The 23,910-nt window shown below is 37.4% G+C and overlaps 1 protein-coding gene across 3 annotated transcripts in view; it reads left to right on the top strand.

The window, feature by feature from the left end:
- Positions 1-23,910, top strand: part of C9 (complement C9) — a 64,556-nt gene that overhangs the window by 13,764 nt on the left and 26,882 nt on the right. For all 3 annotated transcript variants that reach the window (XM_010607763.2, XM_010607764.3, XM_010607762.3), the window contains 4 exons: positions 373-472; positions 849-993; positions 1,251-1,398; positions 14,396-14,534. In XM_010607763.2, coding sequence (XP_010606065.1) covers positions 373-472; positions 849-993; positions 1,251-1,398; positions 14,396-14,534 — 532 coding nt within the window. The remainder of the gene's footprint in view (positions 1-372; positions 473-848; positions 994-1,250; positions 1,399-14,395; positions 14,535-23,910) is intronic.

Here is a 23,910-nt window from a genome sequence, read left to right as displayed (position 1 = left end):
ACCCGAGTTTGATCCCTGGCACCAAAAAAACAAAAACAAAAACAAAAATAAGTAGTATGATTTAGAAGGAGGAACGAAGTAAAAGATTATTTTTTCAGAACTGGCTGGGGATTGAACTCTGAGCCTTTGTAATGAGCTACATCTTTGGCCCTTTTTATTGTTTTTACTTTGAGACAAGTTTCACTAAGGCTCTTAGTTGTCCAGGCTGGCCTCAAACTTTAATTCTTTTGCCTCAGTCTCTCAGACTTCTGGGTTGTAAGCATGAGCCACTATGTATAGCTGAGAAACAAAACTAGTTTGTGAAGACTTCTTGGAAATAGGAATACATGGTGATCACTACAAGGTGATTAACTTTTATTATGTCATTTACAGCCAACAATTAACACAAAGTGATGGCTCTCTGTTGCCCAGAGACTGCCGAATGAGTGCCTGGAGTGAATGGTCGGAGTGTGATCCTTGCCTCAAAGAAAAGGTAAGTGTCCACCTTCTTTTTCCTCTGGAAACTATCGCTCACAAATCCTGTGAAAGAGCTGTGAGGCGAAAAGCCCCCACGACTGAGTTCCCATCCCCAAGGAGAGACAATCAGCTAAGTGTATACGGCTTGTCCTTGCCTTGTCTGAATGCTGCATGTCATACCAAGTGAAAGTCATATCCTGTGTACAAGACAGTAGGTAACCTAGAATGTGAAGTGACTAACTTCACTAACATCGGTGACAGCTGCTATGGTTTCTCCCTTAAAACCATGGACTCACTTTGTTTTGGGGAGGCTGCAGTAGGGTGGGTGCTGCTCTTGACCCTAATCCTTTGCTGCATTAGGAAGTCTAATTTTTCCAGCTGGTTTTGTGCAGTTTCGCTCAAGGAGCATTGAGAGCTTTGGACAGTTTAATGGGAAACGTTGCATGGATGCTCTGGGAGACAGACAGCAGTGTGTTCCCACGGAGCCTTGCCTGGAGGCCGAGGATGACTGTAGAAATGACTTTCAGTGCAGCACAGGTAAGCCCTGCCCATCAGTTGCTCACTGTAGATTTCTGTGTGCACTCCTGAATGAAAAGAAATACACATGCTGTAGATACATTTCCAAGTAGTAAAGCGTTCCCAATAAGGCTTTCATCCATATATTCTCTACAAAAACTTCAAATGTGTTGGTCTAGGTCCTCACCTCCAGCCCTAAAGTACATTTGATGTCAGAAAGAGAGAAAGAAAAAAAATCTGGCTTTAGACACAATATCTTTCCTGATTTTTGACTTCAGGCAGATGCATAAAGAAGCGACTTCTGTGTAATGCTGACAATGACTGCGGAGACTTTGCAGATGAGGAAGACTGTGACAGTGACCCCCGGCCCCCCTGCCGCAATCGAGTGGTAGAAGAGTCTGAGCTGGCACGAACAGCAGGCAAAGGGTCTGTACTTCATTTGAATTTTTCCAGATGAAAATCAGTGGAAAAGTCTCCAACTCTCTGACTATGATAGAGTAGTAAAAGGGTTTATACAAAGGATGTGATTCATGCAGGATACTCTAAGCTTTCCAACCTCAGTCGTGTCTGTAAAACGAACTACACTATCAGGATGCTGCTTTTGAGTCCAGGAAGAGATGAAATGGTTGTGTAACATCAGGGGGATCACAGCAACACTGATATGGCACGTGGACCTTTGGAACTCAATGGCCAATCAGTTAGAACATCTGAATTCCCAGAAGGCTGTCTTACCTTGGGACTTCTAGGTTGACAGCTGATTATAAATTCTCAGGAGGGTCTAGCACTCTGGAGTTGACCTAGGAGGAATGGGTTCAGAGGAAGCAATACTGAGAACAGAATTTGTACCGGGCTCTGGACAGGTGGCTGTAAGCTCGAAGGGAAGCTTTGGAGTTTGGAATCAAGGGATCTACACAGTAATGTAGAGATCTGTGCTCCAGGAATTTGGAAAACTGTAAGACCTGCAGTTGAGTTATGTTCTGTCCATTATCCCAGGAACATCACTTCATGACCTCCATTAATTGTCCCGATCGGGGTGAATGTGTCCCTGACAAGGACACAGTTGTTCTCCCACTCAGTAGTACACGGGCAGAGATGGCATGGCTCTATTTCACCACCCATAAAGTCTTTTTATCTTCATAATTTTGGGGCCTGCTTCATAGCAGATACTCAAATGCTTGGGGGATGAACAAATAGGCAAATTAACTGATGCATAACAACATATAGATGTGTGGCTTCTAAAATACTGACAACTGGCACCAGGTAGAACTAAAACTAAGTTTCTAGAATGAAATTCAAGACAAAGGTCCAGAACTTGAAATGCAGATTATAAGAAGAAAGAAGAGGAAAGAGATGGCATAGCTGATGCAGGGACCATAAGGTAGAAGTTCTCAGCCAGTGGTTATTTCCCCCAGAAGACATTTAGCTATGTCTGGAGACCATCCTTGCTGTCACAGCTTGGAGGGGACAGAAAGGCTAGTGCTGCAGGCACCTTGTGAGTAGAGACCAGGGATGACGCTAAGAGTCCTACAACACATAGGCAGCAGGACCCAAATGTCAATAGCTCTGAGGCTGAGAAACCCTACACTGAGGTACTAGGCAGTTCCTAAGTCAACATCCCCATATCAGGTTGGGTTAAAAGTGGAAAACTCTCCTCTCTCTAGGCCAGGTAAACTTCCATTTCTTTAATGAAAATAAAAACAAAATCCCATTATACAAGAGTCAGGTGCCAGATAAAACATTTTATATACCCTTTTTACAGTTCATAAAATCTTTTCCATGCCTGTAATCCCAGCACTCTAGGAGGCTAAGGCAAGAGAATCTCAAATTTGAGTCCTGCCTAGAAAGCTTAGCAAGACTTTATCTCAAAAAACAAAACTAAAGGCCAGGGATCTAGCTCAATGGTACTGTGCCTGCCTCAAAAGCACAAGGTTTAATCCCTGGAGTTTAATCCCTGGAACTGAAAAACAAAACAAAATGCCCCAATAATTTTAAGGCTGGGAATGTACTCAGTGGGAAGGCCCTGAGCAAATAAATATATATATATAATTTTAAAGTGTGTGTGTGTGTGTATACATATATATATATATATATATGTATATACACATACATACATAAAAATGTGTATATATATTCCAAGCAGCATTCAATCCCTTTGACTCTTATGTTTTTTCTTCTTCTTCTTCTTCTTCTTGGTTTTTTGAGACAGGGTCTCACTATGTAGTTGAGACTGAACTGGAACTCACTATGTAGCCCAGGCTGGTCTCGAACTCACAGAGATTCTCCTGCCTCAGCCTCCCGAGTGCTGGGATTACAGGAGTGTGCCACCACTCCCAGCTTTGACTCCTATTTTAAAGGTGGGAATCTTTAATCAAGCTCACAGGCCCTACTAGTATACAGCAGTAAATGGTACAAGATTATCTGAAATTTTAGCAACCAGATCACAGCATGCTCAAGTGAACCCCAACTCTTTCTGCTGCTTTCCTCAGGGAGACGTTGTAAGTCTATGGTTAAAGCCCAATACTATTTTACTTTGCTTTATTATGGATTCAAGAGACAATTTTCTCCTTAACCTAGGAATTCTGAAGCATGGAATTACATGTTACTTATTCTCACTCAGTGCAAATTTACAGTTTGTCTTATAGGAAAAGAATACTGAAATCTTGGACTACTTCGCTGAAAAACAATCTCTCATAATCTGTTGGTTTCCTTTGTTCAGGAAAGAGAAAAATGTGGTACACAGTGCTTGCCAGGGAGTCTCACAAGGAGGCAAGGAATTCTAAACAGCAGCCGCTTGACCACATTTGGGAGTTCCCTTAGAGGACACCATGAGGCAGAACTTTCAGGGCTAGCGGGGGGCAGGGCCCTGGCTGTGTGAAAGGTCAGGTACCGAAGTGGACTAGGAGGCAGGCCCTAAGGGAATCAAGCCATCAACCTTTATTATCAAATTCCCTATTTTCATGAGCAAAAACCTGTAACAAATTTAGTCTTCATAAAACCTGTTATTTTATGGCATCTTGCATTTGCATAATACCTTGAACTTTTCAAAATCTTTTTACACATTCCATGTCTATAGGATTCTGTAACGATCCTGTGGGATTGTTTGAGACAGCGTTATATTCATTTTAAAAATAAGAACTAAACGTGGGCTGGGGTGCTGCTCAGTGGCAGAGCCTGTGCTTAGCATGTGTGAAGCCCCAGGTTGGATCCCCAGCAGCACAAAAGAAATGGACAAACAAAATATGAACAAACAAAATAAACATGCAAGTGTAGATAAAAATATTCCTACTTTATTTACCAATTTTCTAAAAAACAAACAAAAGACTAAATGAAATAAGTGAGGCCCTGTGGCTTATTGTTAGCAAAACCAAAACCCAAGTTTCTCTAACTCGTGTAAAACTACATTTTTCCACATTCCCACACACCCCCTACATGTTCATCATATCATTATGAAGACTTAAACACCTTCTCTGCAACATGAAACTTTTTTTTTTTTTTTTTTTGGTTTTTTGAGACAGGGTCTCACTATGTAGTTGACACTGACCTGGAACTCACTATATAGCTCAGGCTGGTCTCAAACTCACAGAGATCCTCCTGCCTCAGCCTCCCGAGTGCTGGGATTATAGTCATGCACCACCATGCCCAGCTGAAACTAACTTTTTTTTAAAAAAAGAAGCTCCTTAAAAGGTTATCCCAAACTGCCAATGGTTTAATCAATTGTGCCTATGTTATGACACTCCTATAAGTTAAACTATAGAGTTTGGAGGGCTTAACAGTTGGTGAACACATCGATCTCTTGGGAGGGTGTCATCCACCAAATCCAGAGGGAGAAAAGCACTTGTGTGTGAGACCCACTGGATCTCACCCTATGTACCTTTTAATCTGGCTGTTCATTTTTCTCCTTTGTAATAAACCAGTAAGAGAAAAAAAAGTTATTACCCAAACATTTGAATTAGGAGTATAAAAGAGTAGAATAAATCAGTAATCATTATTTAAGAAAAGTTTTTCTAGCAACATGCTCAGAATATTTATGGTAATCATTAATGTTGTTATTAAATATTTATTTTCCATAAATATGAATTATTCTCATATGGAAGGTATGTGAAGCAAAGGTGATGACACTAATCATAGCAACACTCATAAACTTCTACAAACTCAGTTTGCAAAACCTCAGCAAAATAGACCTGCAGCCACAAGGAAGTCACAAGAGCTTGATGCAATTAATCTATACTTTCTCATTTGAAGGACTCTCATTTAAATGAGTATTCCAGGAGAACACAGTTGTATCACAAATGTCTGAGCCTCTTGTCTTGTAGGAGAGAGGATCTGAGAGGCAGAGTGTTTAGGGAAATCCCCCAACCCATCTTATGTTCGTCATTACAGTGTAAATTCAAACCAGCTGTAAATGATGTACAATATGCCAGGAATTACTTTTTGTGATCTAAGAATAGCTCACTTCTGTGAAGGAAGCTTTGTCTTTGGTTCACCTGGTAAGTTGGAACCACCTGTGGGTCTAGATGTAGGTGTGAATACAAGCATGTCCATGTGCTATCAAAGAACACATTTCTTTCATTCCCCAGGTGATGACTTTCTATACCTGAGAAGTTTTCATTTCTATTGGCAGGAAATCATTGGCTAGACTGGTTGTCTCTGTAGAAGTGGAATCAAGTCAAAAGTTTTTGATTCTTTTTTTCCTTAGTTGTGCTTTAGACTGTGTATCTGCTTCATTGTAAGTTGCCTGGAAGACCAGCCAACTGGTCCATTTGATCTTCTGTGAAAATATAACCTTCAAACTAGGGTATGCGTATCACACAGGTTATCCAGAAACTTTCTAAGAGAGACACAGCTAAGTTTTAAGGTAATAGTTACTAGTTAAGGTAATAACTGTTAATTACTTTACCAATCTAGTAGTAAATCCTCCACCCCACTTTTAAATAAAGTTGATGAGCTTGATGACTCAGCTGCATTCAAGTGGTCCAGCTCATATTTTACTACAGGATGGGAAAACCTCCAAATTCCAAATCTTGGTATTTAGTTGGACTCTAATGCCTTGGAAATTAAGTAGTCTCTAATATTTTTAATCAACAGGTTTGAAAGATGTCCTAATCATTTGGCAGGTAATGAAATATAAAACCTGCTTAGATAAAAGACTAGAACATACGTGATTTTTTTTTTGTTATATCATCCAGAAAAATGTCAAAGGGGTGACTGATATTGCTATAACAATATTCCTTCATTCCTTAGGAAAGTTCGTAATATCTAAATCGATAAAAATGGAAAGTAGAAATAAAATTAATGCTGAATTCTGCATTAGCATTAATATTTATAATCTATGAATTTGAAAATTTATTATTCATTATCTTATTAATTTAATTGAGATAGTAAAATTTACATGCGTTTAGTCATTGTGTTAGTCAATTGTGCATCTATGACAAAATATCTGACATAAATCACCTTTAAGGAGGAAACCTATATTTGGGCTATTTCTGAGGTTCCAGTCCATGGTCTGCTGTGTCTATTGCTTTGGGACTGAGGCAAGGCAGAGCATCATGGTGACCTCGTGGTGAAGAGGAGGCTGCTGACTTCACAGCAACCAGGAAGGGGGAAGAGAGAGAGGGAGAGAGAGGGAGATTATATTCTTCAAAGGCATGCTTCCAGTGACTTATTTCCTCTGATTCAGCCTGCCTCCTCATCACCTATTCAGCTGTGAAGGATAGGTGGATTAATCCCCTGATGAGGTCAGCACCCTCCTGACCTCTCTAGGCCCCACCACTGAACATTGCTGCACTGGGGATGAATCCTTCAATACATGGCATTTCAGACTCTAACCATAACAGTAACAGTTTGGAAATGTGAACACACTGGTGTGTACTAATAATAACAAAGAAAGATTTTTTAAATACTTAGACCTTATAGTCAAAGTTATTTAAGATTTTAAAATTTCTATTACTGGGCCAGGGATTTAGCTCAGTGGTTCTGCTGCCTGCCTCACAAATGCAAGGACCCGAGTTCGATCCCCAGTACCAAAAAAGAAAATAAATAAATAAAATTTCTATTACTATTTTTTTGGTACAGAAAAGTGTGACAAGGTGACCAGCTTGTACCTACTCCTCATGTTGAATAGAACTATTATGTATTGCAAACATGTATTTTTAGGGGGCTTTTGAGACAGGGTCTTGCTCTGTCATTCAGGGTAGCCTTGAATTCACTAGGTAGCCCCGGCTGGCCTCAGACTCGTAGCAATCCTCCTACCTCAGCCTCCTGAGAGCTGGGATTACTGGCATGCACCACCACTCCCGGCTGCAAATGTGTATTAATAAAATGATTTTTTTAAATTGTTCAAGCATAAACTATATTACATTAGGTTAAAATTATATAGAGGAAATTGCATAGATATATGGATTTAAGAATAAAAAGAAGACAGAATTTATAGGAAGTCTACACCTTCTGTTCAATTTTGCTACAAACCTAAAACCTTCTTAAAAGCTAAAATCTATTAAAATACTATAAAATTTCCAACTGCTACATCAATGTTGTAGTAATTTGATACCATACCTCTAGCATCATTTGTATTTATTGGGTTTGTTTTTTAAAGTGAAAAACTAATAACATGTTGAAGTGCAAATACTGGTCATATACTGGAAAATTATACCCTTTGAAATAGTTAAACACGGTGCAAATATTAGATGTGACACAAACTATTCAGGAAGGCATAGTTTATTAAAATTATTTTGCAAGATATACAAGCAGAAAGTCTAACAACACTAACCAAAAACATGTATTTCTGTTTTCAGGGTCTTGCTCACACCATCCTCCTGTCTTTCTAGCCCATGCTAGTTTACCGACCCTTCAAAGCTCAAATCCAATCCTACTTCTAAATGCTTTCTTATGACCTTCCCATGGTGATCTCTTCCTTTTGGAGGACTTGACTTACTCAGCACTCACATGGACTACTCATTTTGTATAACTACATGCTTCCTTGGATTATTTTTGAAATTGATGATTCTATCTGACACCTTAACTTCAGTGTGATTTTCATTACCTCAGATACTTGTACTAGTGGTTTTAACATCACCTTCCTTTTATTGTAAACATTATGCAATACAAAGATGTAGTGATCACCTAAGAATTAATCATCATTAGAAACAAAGGTTAATTCCATTTTTTGTTCACTGAAAGTGAAGAGCTACACTGCCTTTAATGCAAATATGCAGAACGATAAAATTCGCTATGCAGTAAAGCAGTAAAGATGTAGTTGAGGTCTTATTTAAGAACAAAATACATATAATTTCTTCCCACTGTTGTATATCTTTAAGGTGAAGAAGTTTCATCAAAACTTCATGAAATAAAAACAATTAATTGCCCACAAGACTGGTCTTGACCAACAACTCTGCCTCAAAACACAATCCTGGGGTAGCTTTTCTTCTCCCTGAAGTTTGGGGACGAGGTGGATATTGGTAGAGCCACAGAGAAGCAGGACCTGACCATCAGAAGCACTTTTTTAAGGCAATGACATAAATACACACAATGAAAAGAAGCACATGAGGCCTCTTCATGCCCAGGCTCTGAAGTGAGCTACTCCATGACATTGGCTAAGGCTAAACATAAAGTCACGTGGCTGAGCAATGACCCAGTAAAAAGGGAAGCACAGTGTGACCGTGATGAAGCCATGGAAAAGAGGCAGGTGCAGAAAGGAGGGAAGAATCAGGACCAAAATGATAACCTGCCGTGAGGTACAAAATGTTAAAGAAATTAACCATATTTTTTTTTCATGTCTCTTATTCAAGTTAATTGGTCTATGTCTCATCCTAGATCAGAACTTTAGGACCATAGCATTTGCTGCTACAATGTTTGATAGGACAAGAAATGACAGGTGGTCAGTTTTATCTGTACCTCCACCTTGAGAAAGACATTAAAATATCAACCCCTTAAATTGACTTCCATTGAGGTACAACGTTTGTTTCCCTTTGCAGATTCAAAGTTTATTTAAAAGATGAGATTTAGACAAAGATTTTTTAAAACTAATCCAATGGCAATAAGTTTCTCTTCCAATTATTTTTCTGGCATTCACAATGGTTTAAGATAAGCCATCTACACTCTCTGACAAATTGTTTTTGAAACCAATACTCAGATTTATAATCCAGCTCATTTGAGTTTGGAATGTAGTCTAGAGCAGTGGACAACTTTTTGCTTTTATGCCAAAGCAAGTTATGAGTGCGAGAATTAAACTTCCAATTTGGCACAGACCCTGTTGCTCCAGATACAGTCTAGACAGAAATGACTGTGCTTCTCCAATTAACAATGGAGGAACTTCACAAAGAGCAAACTACTTCTTAGGCGTGTATTGTTTTTTAAGCCTCCATATCAAGCCTAATTTTTAGAAGCTAAACAAGATCTTATTTACGAAGTAAGGCTTGTCCAATACAAATATTTTGCTGGGAGAAAGTGTAAGAACGTCTTATTGGGATGCTAAAAGTACTGCGCTCATCTTGGGAAATATGATAGGAATACTATAAGCCTAGGGGAATTAAGGACCTTGACAAGCAACAAGAAAGCTGGAGGAAAAGGCTTCAGTTAAAAGAGGGTGGACCGGGTGGGGGGAGAAAGCCTCAGTGTTGATTCGTAGATAAAAAATTACCTGCATATGTTTTATTACCCACCCCACGAGATACTCTGTTCTCAGATAATTTAAATAGCTGGTGTTACAGCATTGGCTCTTGGTTCAGTACGAATTCCAAAAGTGCATTTCAGACTCCAGGAGCCAGATAGTCCCATGTGATCCATGTATTGCATTTCATTCTTTTTTTTTATTAAAGAATGCAAACATACATGATAACAAGAAATGAAGATACTAAATAAAAATTTCAAATATACATATATATGACAGCAAAAAAAGGATATGAAATAAGCAAGAATTTATGTAACACTAATTAAAATGCATTAGTTTGATATGATCTTCAAACATGTTCTTTCTCATTTTCTTATAATATTTTTGAAATAATGTAATTATAAATAAAAAAAAGTTACATATTATAGTTGAGAAACTCCTCAAAATTTTATGATTTATAAACACCTTGGTTTTATTAATTGATAAATATCATATACTTGTTGACTGTACCACTTACATTTTCTAACAAAACTTCCCACAGAAAAAAATATACTTATATTTGAAATCCAAAAGCAACTAAAATAATTCACATTTTTAAGATCAGATTTTTTCTGTTTCTATTTGATTATATCCCATACTTATTTTTATTATATTTTGTAAGCATAATGATAGAATTTAACACCAATAGATATGTAATATTCTTCCCAAACAAATGACTATGAATTAAGTCAAGCATATAATTTAAAGAAATCATCATAAGGTTGCCAGAGAAACTATCAAGATGCCAAATATGCACAATCCTACCACATCCATGCCCATGTTTGTCATTTAATAGTGAACACATATGTGTAAAAACATATCCCCCATACGTATATACAATGCATATTTTCTGCAATGCAATATATACTTAGGTATAATAAAACAGTGCAGTGATGTGTGGAATGTTGGTGATTTGTATACTTTGAGAAAAAACAAATGTCATCTTTGAGGGAGTTGGAGAATTTGTAATATGTACCAGATACTAAATGATATTAATGATTAAGTATACTTATAATAAAATTTACTTAAAAATTAAGATTCGGCATCAGTAGAAAATAGGTACAAAGATATATTGATAACATAACAACATTTTTCTTAATAAATTTCCAACCAAACAAACTGTAGTGACAGAAAAGGAAGTTTGTAGAAAGCAGAGATGAAAGAGGAAAATGACAGATGGACCTTAATACTTTTCATACTACTCATATATATAGATTTCATAAATTCTCAAATAAAAAAAGCAAAGAAAATGAGAACCAAAATAACTCATCAATTTGGTAGACCAGCATATAGAAACAAGGATTAATGTATTGATAAATTTTAAAAATATGAAATGTAAAGCCTGGGATTTAGCTCAATAGTGCTGCACCTGCCTAGACAGAACAATGTGCTGAGTTTAATCCCCAGCATCAGAGGAACAAAAAGAAGAAAAGAGGAAAAAAAAAAATATATATATATATACTTTCTGACATACTCAATAAATTAAAAATAACTTATTTGTTATCTCTTCCTCTTGAATTTTTCCCTTCACAAGGATGTAGTGAATTTCTTTGTCTCTTTCAATCAGTTTAAGTTTGATACTTACTTTGTCTGTGTATAAGATTGCTACCCCTGCTTTTTGGGGAGCTCCTGTTACATGTAGAAGTTTTCTGTCCTTTCACTTTCAGTCTATGGGCTTCTTTTTACACTAGATGTGTCTTATATACAACATACTATTGGATCTTGCTTCTTAATCCATTCTGGTGGTCTATTTCTCTTGATTGGTGAATTGAGTCCATTAATATTGATGGCTATAACTGTTACGTACTAACTTATTATTATCATGGTTTTTTTTTGTTCACCTTCTCCTTTTAGTTTCTTGGCTTGCCTATTTGATTTGCTCTGTTGGACCTCATTATGTTGTTACCTTCATTGTCTTTTTCTAGGATATTGTTTAGAATTCATTGTAGTGCTGGTTTGGTGTTTATAAAGTTTCTCAGGTGTTCTTTATCATGGAAATATCTTATTTTCCCATCCACTTTAAAAGAAAGTTTTGCGGGATACATCAGTCTTGGTTGGAGGTTGTTTGCTTTTAGAACTTGAAATATCTCATTCCAGGCTCTCCTTAACCTAAGGGTTTGTATTGAAAAGTCTGCTGTGATTCTGGTAGGCTTTCCTTTGCTTGTAATTTGTTTCTTGTCTCTTACTGCTTGTAGTATTTTGTTCTTCTGTTGGGTTTCTGGGATCTTGATTATTATATGTTTAGGTGTAATTTTTTTTTAACACAGCTAGTTGGAGTCCTATATGCCTCACTTATTTATATATCAAATTCTTCCCCTCTGTTTGGGAAGTTTTCTATAATTAATTCTGTGAACAGCTTTTTTAAGTCATTTACATTTTCTCGTACTACTTCTTGAATTCCTATCAATCTTATGTTATTCTTCTTAGTATCGTCTAAGAGTTGTTGTACCAATTTCTCATGATCCCCTATGTTTTTAAGAGACCTCTCTTTTCACTGTCACTGACTGCAATTTTATCTTCTATATCTGAGATTCTATCTTTGAACTCTTCTTTTATTCTTTTGTGAACACTCTCAATGGAGTTTTTAATCTCCTGGATATCTGTTTGAGTCTGTCCTATGGATTCCATTTCTTTCTTGTATTGGGCATTTATTGATTCCAATTCTTTCTTATGCTGGGCATTCATGGCTTCTAGTATGGTCCTGAGCTCATCTATTTTCCTCTGTTTCTATTGTAGAGTCACAAATTATAACTTTCATTTTGCTCATCATCTCTATGATTATCTGGGAAATTACTTCTGTTTTATATTTCTCTAGAGCCTGACTGATCAGTTTTGTTACTTCCTGTGCTTTGAGTTCAAGATGTCCTGATGGTTCACTATCAGACTTTTCATCCTCATTTGCCCCACTGTTTGCCATTGGTGAACTGGAAGTCTGTCCCTGTATCTTGCTTAAGTGTTTTCTCATTTTTTACTATTGTTGTTGGGTTGTCCTTTGTTTAACCTTTAGGTTATTCCTTAAATCTTCCTGATGTAGTTGGGCTGCAGCCCATGGGTCTCTAATGACTCATAGACATTCTCATTTTCATAATACTGAAGAAAACAGCTCATTGAATCAATCACAATCCTTTATCCTAATTGATACAATCAGCACCACAATATAATGAAGCACAATTTGCAAATTGACCACTTATGGTAGTCATCAATCTAACACCTTCAAATCATGTGAATTTAATCAAAATCAAGAAGCAATCCAAAATATGCTTACAATAAATAAACTTTTCAATAAGGATATTTACCATTTACAATGGGGACTTAAAACAAAGTTAAGACAAGAGGAGTTGATAAGTATAAGAATTAGAGAAAGTTTCATATGAAGCCAAAAGATGTAGAATGACCAGACAATTGTCAGGAAATTTTTAAATTCAAAAAGAACAAACAAAATAGAAATATAATAACCCTTAAGTGAGGTAGAATAACATAAGAAGAAAAGATAAAGAAAAGAGAAAAAAATAATAAAAGAAGAAAACTGAATTAGGACAAGAGCAGAAACAAAAAGGGAGAAAAGGGATACTATAGTGAAGTAAGAGACTGAGTTAGAGAAAGAAAACAAAAAGAAAAAAAAAGAATTTTCAGAGTAAGATGAAAAAGAAACAAAAGATGAGAAAGAAACAAAAATGAGTTTGAAGGGCCTCTTTCAGACTATATCACTGCTGTCATAATATACCATATGTGCTGCCATTTCCAGAGCTGAGTCCCCTGACCTCAGCTAGCTGGTGGCAGAGCCCCACAAAGCAGACTGAGCTTGGGCTGCAAGGCCCAGACTGAGTTCCCCGACCTCCTAAAGGGTTGAACTCCACTGATTTCTACTATAAGTTTCCCCCACCACTTCTTTAAAGATGTTCAAAGTTGAAAGTGCCAGAAAATACTCTTTATGACCACCTCTGCCTCTACAGAGTAGGTCCAAAGACTGGTACAATCTGGAGGTCTAAAAGCACAAGGGGGAAGGTTGGGGGGTTTCAGGGGTGCCCGCGCGGCTACCTTTCTGGCACTGAAGATGGCAGCAGCTGTGCCAGCAGGGGAGAGCCAGGCTGAGAAGACCCTCTGGTGCTGAAGATGTCAGAACGCAGCCTGCAGGAGAGGGCGAAGCAGAGAAGGCCCTCTGGCGCTGAAGATGGCGGGAACGCCTGATCTTTACTTCTGGAAGATGTTTCCACATCCCATTCCACTTCTTCTCTTGCAGCCACTTGGGCCTTCAGAATAGCAGCGTAGGAAAGGAAATGTAGCTCAGTGGTGCTGCACCTGCCTGGCCAGCACAGGCTCCAAAATTCAATTCCCAGTACTGTGAAGGGGATGGTGGAGTCCTGTTGTCTTCCTCTCTCTCTCTCTCTCTCTCTCTCTCTCTCTGTCTCTCTCTCTCTCTCTCTCTCTCTCTCTCTGATTCATGGCCACCATGAGGTGAGCAGCTTTGCTCTACCACACGCTCCCTGACATGAAGTGCAGCCTTGCTACAGGTCTGAAAGCAACAGGACCAACCAACCACTGCATTTCATTCTTTATGCTCTATCCAGTACCTTATTTATAAAGCCCTCTAAGCTATGCTTTCTGTCAGAGATTGAACCAAGCTGAACAGGCTCTTGCTTATGCTCCCAATTATGCTGCACATATGATGGGTGATGGTGACATGAACTGAATTGTCCCACTATCTTTTCCCCAGCCACCAAGGACTGCCTTGCATTAGCCATGGTATTTCTACACCTGATGCTCTTCTGTTTATACTAGGATCAATGTTTTAGGGATGGATACCCTGGACACACCGTTTGACAATGAATTCTACAATGGACTCTGCGACCGGGTTCGGGATGGAAATACTCTAACCTATTACCGAAAACCCTGGAACTTGGCTTCTTTGGCCTATGAGGTAAGTCGTCTCAGGAAAACAGTGTTCAGCTTTTGGTTGAAAGTTACTTCCATAAATTTTATACTAGATTTGGTGAAAAATTCATTAGAATAAGAATTTAATGTGAACCGAAAACTCACTCCAAGAAGAGGAAATGTGGTTTGGATCACTTTAGAAATATACAGTTGCCTATAATCAATCCATCTACCATCCTTTCTCTTTGTGACAAAGAGTTGGCAAATAACCATCTTAAATCCTTCTCTTCAATCTCGATAGAAAGTTTTTCTCATTCCCTACTCTAGATCCTACTCCAAGTACCTTGCTAGGCATTCTCCTAGCTTTCATTCATCCTTTCCTTCTCTCTCCTTCTACTCTGCCCTTAATATATCGAAATTTTTAATGTTCTAATCTAAAAACAAAGAAAAAAACTCTCCTCACTACATATGCTTACTTGCTATCTCAATGCATGTACTTTGCATTTATTCTCTAATTCCCTGTTACCTGGTTCCCATTCATCTTCCAATCCTTCCCAAAGTCCATCTCAAGTTTTCTTTTAAAGTTCTCTTTACTTAGCAGACCCTTAAATATTGGAGTTATCAGGGTTCCCATCTTGCTTCCCTAAGTTCTTTCCATAGTCTCCTTGAGTGATTCCATTCCCTCCTGCAGTATCAATTTTCACCTCTATTCTTTTTGTGTGTTTGTTTGTTTTGAGACAGGGTTTTCCCATCTTGCTTCCCTAAGTTCTTTCCATAGTCTCCTTGAGTGATTCCATTCCCTCCTGCAGTATCAATTTTCACCTCTATTCTTTTTGTGTGTTTGTTTGTTTTTTGAGACAGGGTTTCACTATGTAGTTGAGACTGACCTGGAACTCACTATGTAGCCCAGGCTGGTCTCGAACTCACAGTGATACTCCTGCCTCAGCCTCCTGAGTGCTGGAATTACAGGCATGAGCCACCATGCCCGGCTTCACCTCTATTCTGATAGCTTACAGATGCTGTATTTCCAGCCCATGACTTCTTCACAACAAGATATCTGTGTATTCAGTTATCTGCAGTTGTCCTACAGTCAACCAAAGTATCTCTGATATCCAATGTTAAGTTCAATTCTCTGCTTCTTGCTCTTGAATACTCTGCCTCAGTAAGTGGAAACTTAATTGCAAAACTCGAACCCTGAGACCCTTCCTAAAGATTTCCATTACAGACCTATCTTCCTTGAAGACCAGAGTACCAGCTCAATCCTCAAGTTTTAGTAATGTCTCTTAAATCTTTTATTCATCATTTCCATTGCTTTTGCCTTAGATTCTTATCATTTCTTATCTGAGAGTCAGGAAAAATAACTAAGCTGCTTAAAGTCATATGCATGATAAGTGAAGAAATTTATCAAAACTCAAACCCAGGGAACCTTAATTCAGAACTAACAATTGCTCAGATCCTATACTGTCTTCAATTCATTGCTGAGCTCTTAATTCTTAAATATACTGACTTTAATCTTCACATTTCCATTTCTGCTATTACAGATCCAGATTAGCCTTTCAACATCTCCTTAATGGAACACAAAATAGTTTCCTTCCTTGCATATTGCCTATGGTCTTGACCCTTTGAAATTCATCTCCACAAAACATGAACAACTAAAATGAAATTCTGATCATGTTTCTGCCCCTTGTGGCTCCCTCATTACCCTCACAATCATGCCCAGTGTACTTGTTAGGGCACATGAGTATCTTCATGATTTAACCCCTCCCTGTGACTCCAAACTTCAGCCTCTCTGGGCTGATTTTTAAGTCATAGTCCTTTTAAAGATAGATATAGGGAAAGTTTACACTTTTATCCCTTAGGAAATACAACACAGAACAAATAAATGAATATGTATATTATAAATTTTAACTCTATGTTGCTAGATTTTCTAAATGGGCTCAATTTGCCAATAAAAAGAATAGTTGAAATGTTTATGAAACAGCTGTTTACAATTTTGCTGTCAATTTTAATAGTAATTCCAATTATATGTTTATTTGATTGCTTTCTTGTCTTTATTAAGTATAATTATGCTGGCAGGCATTTAGTTATTCACTCAAAAAGCATTTACTTAGAAGAAATGTATATTAGTTTCTCACAAGGCTGTAGTCTTAAAAGAGAGTAGGGTAACAACTAAGAAGTATTTATGATGCAAAAAAAAACCACAACAGAGAGGAAAACAAAGCATATTGCATTGATTTGTAGAAGGGACATCAAAAAACATGGACAATTTTGAGAAAAAAGCTGAGGGTAGAGTGGTAGTTAAAAAATTGAAACATGATGATAATGGGGCTCATGACTCAGACTTTTGGAGAAATTAAATATGTTAATAAGAAGTGCAGAATGCAAATCAGTTTTCATGGAGCACAGCCATAATCTCAGTGCTTGGAAGGCTGAGGCAGGAAGATCACTACAAGTTTGAGGCCAGCCTAGCTGTATAGTGAGGTGAAGGCCAACCTAAACTACATAGCAAGACCCTGTCTCAAAATAATAATAATAATAATAAAGCACAAAGTGTCTAGAACTGCCTGGTACAAAGAAGAGGCTCAGTAGATGGAATGGAGAGTAACAGAAAGTCAGTGCTGCCTACCATCACTATGACCACCAGTGAAAGACGTATCCTCAAGAGAAGTCTGGGGATCAAATAGTGAAAAATCTACCAAAAGAACAATATAGTTGTGAGAAAAGTATAATAGTGTGAATTTTTATAATTTTGAATATAAGGATTTATATGACATCTACATAGTTAGCTTACAAAAATAGATTATGTTAATCTGAGGGCAGATAAAATGATGAATCTAGGTATAGATAATCAGTAAATTCTTAACAGTGCCCGAGATCACCGAGTGTATGCAGGAGAAGAGGAAGATTGAGAAAGAACTTCCAGAGCACACCAGTGTTTAAGCCCTAGGAACAGGAAAAGGTCTCTTCAAGATAAGAGAGATGGACCAAGCATCATTTTCACTTCTGGCATTGGAAATGCAGGAGACAAACACAATTAAGAAATATTTTAGTTTTCAAACTGAGGAGATTTGCATAGCAATTGGAAATACAGAGTAAGTACAAAAATAAGTGAATAAAAGATGCTGTTATGGTTTAGATCTGAAATTTCCTCCCAAAGTCTAATGTGTTCAGAAGTGGGACTTTTGAAAAGTGATTAGATCATGGGTGCTACACTCAGTCAGTGAATTAATCCACTGATGAGATCATAGCACAACATGCTATTAGAAAGTGGAGCCTGGTTGGAGGAGATTGATCACTAGATGTGCAACCTCGAAGGTTGTATCTTTGTCCTCCATCCCTTTGTGTCTCTCTCTGCCTGGATACCATGGGTTGAGCAATTTCCCTTTGGCAGGTCCTTCTGCCATGTCATTTCTGTCTTGGAGTGGAAGACCATGGACTGAATCCTCTGAAACTGTGAGCCAAATAAACTTCTCCTCTTTAGGTTTTAAGTTCAGGTTCTTTGTCCCAGGAACAGGAAAGCTGACCAATACAGATGCCACTAAGGTTTTTGTACAAATATAAGACCATAGAACTACAAAAATGTTTTAAGCCATGCTTTCAATTGAGAGAAGGAAACTAGAAGAAGCAGATTGATTGCAATATCTGAGTACCTTTAGCCAGAAACACCTAAGCCACTCTCACATTCTTAATCATTAAGTTTTGAGGTAATTTGAAAGTTAGAAATATATAATAAGTACAAACCTTCTCTATTACCTTCATGAATACTTTCTGGATCTAGAGCTTAAATATTGGTGTGCTCTGGAAGTACTTTCTCTATGTTCCTCTTTTCCTGCATACATTGGGTAATCTCAAGCACTTTTACAAAAAACAAAGAATTGAAGAAAAAAAGCAGATAGCACTTTTGCAAAAAGAAAAGGGACCAAAAGTTGGGAGGAACAAAGTGGGATGGTAGAGATAGGGGAGCAAAAAGAAAAATTAAGATGCACTATGGAGATAAATGTAATATTATGTAGTGCAAACATGTTAATAAAAGTTTAAAAAGAACACAGGCAAATACAAAGAGCCTAAAAAAAAAGGAAAAAGAGAAAGGAAAGGAAAGGAAAGGAAAGAAAGAAGGAACGAAGGAAGAAAAGAAAGAAGGAAGGAAACAAAGAAAGAAACAAAAAGAAAATTCAGTGATCAGCTACACCTAGATCCATCATTCTCTCTGCCCTAAGGTTAATATAACATTGTCTTGTAGTAAAACTATGTGGGTGTAATATAAACCTCCTAACTCAAAATTACCAAAATTCACATTATTGCCTTTCTCTTACAACTCACTCTTCTTGTGGTATTTCTCTGGTTCAGTATAGGGTAATGTTTGACATTATAAAATGAGTTTGGAATGAGTTTTATCCATCTTTTTTAATAGTTTGAAAATTACAGGGATTAGTTCTGTAAGTCTTTTGTAGATTTCAATAGTAGTCTTCAGGTTGAGGATTTCTCTAATGGAAAACTTTTTTACTGATTCAATCTCCTTACTCATTAATGATCTGTTCAGATTTTTTATTTATTCCTGATTCAGTCTTAGTAGGTTGTACATTTTCAAGAATTTATCCATTTCTTCTAAATTATTCAAATTGTGTCATATAATTATTCATAATAATCTATTTTTCTGTGATATGTTTTAATGTATCCTCTTTCATTTTTTATTTTACTTATCTGGATCTTCTTTATTTTCCTTAGCCTAGATAAGATTTGATAATTTTATCTTTTTAAAAAAATTAACTCATAGTTTTGTTGATCTTTTCTATTGTTTTTATTTTTTATTCATTATTATTATTTTTAAAAATTAATTTTATTGGTACATTTTAGATATATATAATGATAACATTCACCATATAGAATTTGTACCTGAACATGATGTATCTTTTTCAAAAACTTTTTATTTTCTTAGTACATTTTAGATACACACAATGGTAACATTCATCAGAGGAATTTGTACCTGTACATGATATATCATGCTTCTTCTTTTTTTCTACTTTCCCTCCCTTCCTCATATTTTTGTTGATGTTTTCTATTGCTTTTCTAATCTCAGTGTCATTTCTTTCTTCCCTTGTCTTCTCTTCCTTCTGTTAATGTTCAGTTTGTTCTTCATTCTATTCAAGTACAACATAGGATATTTGAGATATTCTTTTGTGATGTAGTCATTTATTACTATCAACTTTTTTTTTCCAGTACCAGGGATCAAACTCAGGACCTTGTTTGTGCTTGCCAGGCAGGCACATTGCCTCTGAGCTACATCCCTGGCTCTCAGCTCCTTCTTAAAAAAGATTTTGCTCCGTCTTGTAAATTTGGATGTGCTGTGTTTCCATTGCCACTTGTGTTATTGTACTTCTCAACTTCCCATGCAGTTTCTTCTTTGATTCATTGGTTAGCAGGGGCATTTGTTGAATTTCCACATATTTGTGAATTCTCCCAAATTTCTTCTGTAATCAATTTTTAATTTCATACCATTGAAGTCATAAAAGATATTTGATCTTAATCAATCTTTTTTTTCTTTTTTATTGAGTGTATTGGTACTTTTTAGATATTCAGTACAGTTACATTCATTGTTGGGATCTTGTACCTTTACATGGTAGGTCTTGGTTCTCATTTTTTCCCCTTGTCCCTGATCTCCCTTCACCCCTCTTCCCCTCCCCATTTACAAACACTTTATTTCCATTTTTTCATTTTCTCATATTTTTTCTTTTCCCTTATTACCTTTCCCCTACCCTTCCCACTTCCAATACGTCTTTAACCATTTTCTTCCTATTTCACATTGTCAGTTATACAATTTGGATCTTATTTACATTTTTAGTTTTTCATACCAGAGAAACTATTTGGTATTTTCACATGTGTGTCCTATTTATTTCACTTAAGAGTATGGCCTCAATATGCATACGTTTTCCTATGAATAATTCTAGTTTCTCATTGTTTTAAATTTATTAATATGTGTTTGGTGGCCAAACATGAGAATTGTTCAGGAGAATATTCCAAGTTCTTTGAGAATGTTGAGGAATGTATTGATACTGGGTGGAATTTTCTGTATTTGTTAGGTCTACTTGGTCTCAAGTATAATTCAATATTTCCTTATTGATTTTCTGCCTGAATAATCTGTCCATTATTAAAAGTGGGATATTGAAGTACACTACTATTATTGTATTGCAGTCTATCTCTCTCTTTGGCTCTACTAATATTTATTTTATATAATTAGGTGCTCTGATTTTAAGTGGAAACATATTTACCATGCTATATTCCAACCCCTTAATCATTGTATGACTCACTATATGAATTTTTGTCTTTTTTCTTGGTTTTTCATTTAAAGTCTATTTTATCTTATATAAGGTTAGCTTGCTTCTACTCTAATTTGGCTTCTATTTACATAAGATATATTTTTTCAAGCTTTTTCTTTTAATCTATGTGTATGCTTACTGGTGAAATAAGTATCTTCTGAGTAGCAATGTGGCTCTTTTGATATCACCCATTTAGCCTATCTGTGCCATTTGACTCATAAATTTAATGCATTTACATTTGAGGTAATTATTGATAGGTAAGGATTTAATACTAAAATTGTTTTGTTTCCTTATTGTTTTTTAGGTAATTTGCTCATTCCTTCATCCTTTGTTGCCTTCCTTTGTGATAAAGTGATTTTGTGTGTGTGCTTTGATTCCTTATTTTTTATATTTTATGTTTCACTATAGAATTTTTTTCCTTGTAGTCACCAGGAAATATCCTAAAACTTTCTTACAGTATAACATGCATTTTTATTTATTTTTTATTGAGTTTATTGGTACATTTTAGGCATACAGTACAGTTACATTCATTACTGGGATCTTGTACCTTTACATGACAGGTCTTGGTTCTCATTTTTTCCCCTTGTCCCTGCCCTCCCTTCACTCCCTCCTCCCCTCCCCATTTGCAAACACTTTATTTCCATTTTCTCATTTTCTCATATTTTTTTCTTTTCCTTATTCCCTTTCCCTTACCCTTCCCACTTTCCCTACAATACCATGCATTTTTAAAGTGGTGTGAGTTCGAGACCAGCCTGGGCTACATAGTGAGTTCCAGGTCAGTCTCAACTGTATAGTGAGACCCCATCTCAAAAAACCAAAAAATAAAAGAATTTCTAGTTTTGGTTCTTTGAGGAATCTCCATAGTAATTTCCACAGTGCTTATACTAGTTTACATTCCCACCAACAGTGGAGAAGCATGTCTGCTCCCTGGACCCCTCAGTCTCACCAGCATTTATTATTATTTGATTTCTTGATGATTGCCATTCTTTCTGGGGTAAGATGGAATCTCAGTGTTTATTTAATTAGAATTTCTCTAAGGTACAAGGATGTTGAGCATTTCTTTATATATTTATTGGCCTAAAATGATTGCTTGTAATTCTTTGTCAGGCACTTTATACTCCCCATTTCTATGGAGTTGGCTACTAGTTCTTTATTTTGTTCTTTTAAAGATATCATGTTTTCCCTGACCATTTTTTATCCTTGTACCCTTGCATGTCTAAATATTTGATTAAGGAGACATTCATTCTGATCATTACAGAATGGGCACAGCAGAAGAAGCTCTTTATCAGACAACTGTCCAGGGATAATCTGTAGGTGGACTTGATGCAGAAATCCTCATGCAGGCAGGCTGGCCTAGGGCCTCCTGGGTGCATTCTAGCAGGCCTGAACTTCGGGTGTGTTTGTAAAGGCCTGGTGCCTGTATCCACAAGAGCTATCCTGATACAGAGGTCTACTGAAATGAAGGTAGACCCAAAGTTCACCAGATCTGTGAGCTATGAGGACTGTTCCTGAGCCTAGGCCCATGGAGGCACGCCTAGAGGCTGAGTGGGTGTCTGCATGTGCAGTCTTATAGTCCTGGTCCATAGTGACTGGCCTGGAGCCAGGGGTGATAGGGATCCGATTGTACTGGAATGAGCCAGGAGCCTGGATCTGTGGTGGATGCCTGGGTCTTAGGTCCATGGAGGTATGCTTGCCAATGTGGGCCAAAACTTGTGACCACAGGGGCCATCATGGAGACTGAATATGCAGGTACAGGCGTGGTACCTGAGGCCATAGGGCCAGTCTTGGTCTTTTTTGTTTGTTTTTTGTTTTTTGTTCTTTTGAGATAAGTTCTTTCTATTAGTTCACACTGACCTTGAACTCACTAAGGAGCCCAGGCTAGCCTCAAACTCATGGCAATGCACCTGCCTCAGACTCGCAAGTGCTAGGATTATGGGCATGTGCCACCACTCTCGGACCGGTTTTGATCTTGGCTCTATGGGTGCTGACCTAGTACTGGGGTTGAGCTAGTGTTTGTTCCATAGGTGGTAACCTATAATCTGGGGCTGTAGAATCCAGCCTTATAGTATAGTGGATCTAAAGTCTAGGATTATGTAAGCCAGCCTGGCACTAAGCCTCCCTAAAAGCTGGGACAGTGCTGGAGACTGACCCACAGCGAGCCAGTCTGGTGCTGGAATGAGCCTTGAATCCAAGGCTATAGATGCTGTCATTATGGTGCCCTGCATCCTGAGTCAGCAAGGACTGACCTATTCTAAGGTCTAGGGTGATGCCTTGATGCTGGGGACAACCTGAAACATTAGTCCACAAATCTTCCCCTGGAGCCTGGGACTGTGGAACCCAGCCTAGCACTGAGGAGGTCCTAGAAGCTGGGTTCCCTGGAGCAGACCTGGTTCCTGAGGTGGTCTTGTCTGTCTACACAGTATGCTCACTGGGGCTGAGACAAAGACAGATAAGACAGTGTGGAGCTGTCCTTCCTATATTCTTCCATAGATCTTTCTTCTTTCCTTTTTTTTTCATTCTTTCTTCCTATAGTAAGGATGGAACCCAGTACCTTTGCTCTGAGTTACATCCTCAGCCATTTTTTAAAGGTTTATTTTGAAACAGGGTCTTGTTAAATCACTAAGTTGCCCAAGCTGATATCAAAATTTCAGTTCTCTTGCTTCAGCCTCCCAGAGTGTTGCTGTTTGCTGCCTCACTCAGCTATATATTTTATTTCTTTACTATAGTGTAGTCTCTCAGCTCTTGTGAATATACTTGCATCTGTACATAGTTACTCAAGTTAATGTTTTTGCAAGGATATGAGTACTAGAAAATCTTATTTTGCCATTTTATTGAAATCATTCCTCTGTGTAATCTCTAAACTAATTTTTTCTAAAATAATTTTAACAGCACCTGACATTCGGTAAGTATTAGTTATGTGTGTGGTGGGCTGTTCCTGTAATTCCAACACTTCAAGACGAAGGCAAGAGGATACTAGTTTGAGTCCAGCCTGGGCAACTTAACAACTTAACAAGATTCTTCCTCAAATAAAAAAATAAAAAAGGACTGGGAATGTAGCTCAGTACAAAGATTCCGGGTTTAATCCCCAGTAGCAAAAAAAAAAAAAAA

This window comes from Fukomys damarensis, unplaced genomic scaffold (genome assembly GCF_012274545.1).
Source record: "Fukomys damarensis isolate Sample0158 unplaced genomic scaffold, DMR_v1.0_HiC HiC_scaffold_1, whole genome shotgun sequence".
Lineage (NCBI taxonomy): Eukaryota > Metazoa > Chordata > Mammalia > Rodentia > Bathyergidae > Fukomys > Fukomys damarensis.
The sequence above is the reverse complement of the archived record's forward strand: the minus strand, read 5'-3'. Positions and strand labels throughout refer to the sequence as shown.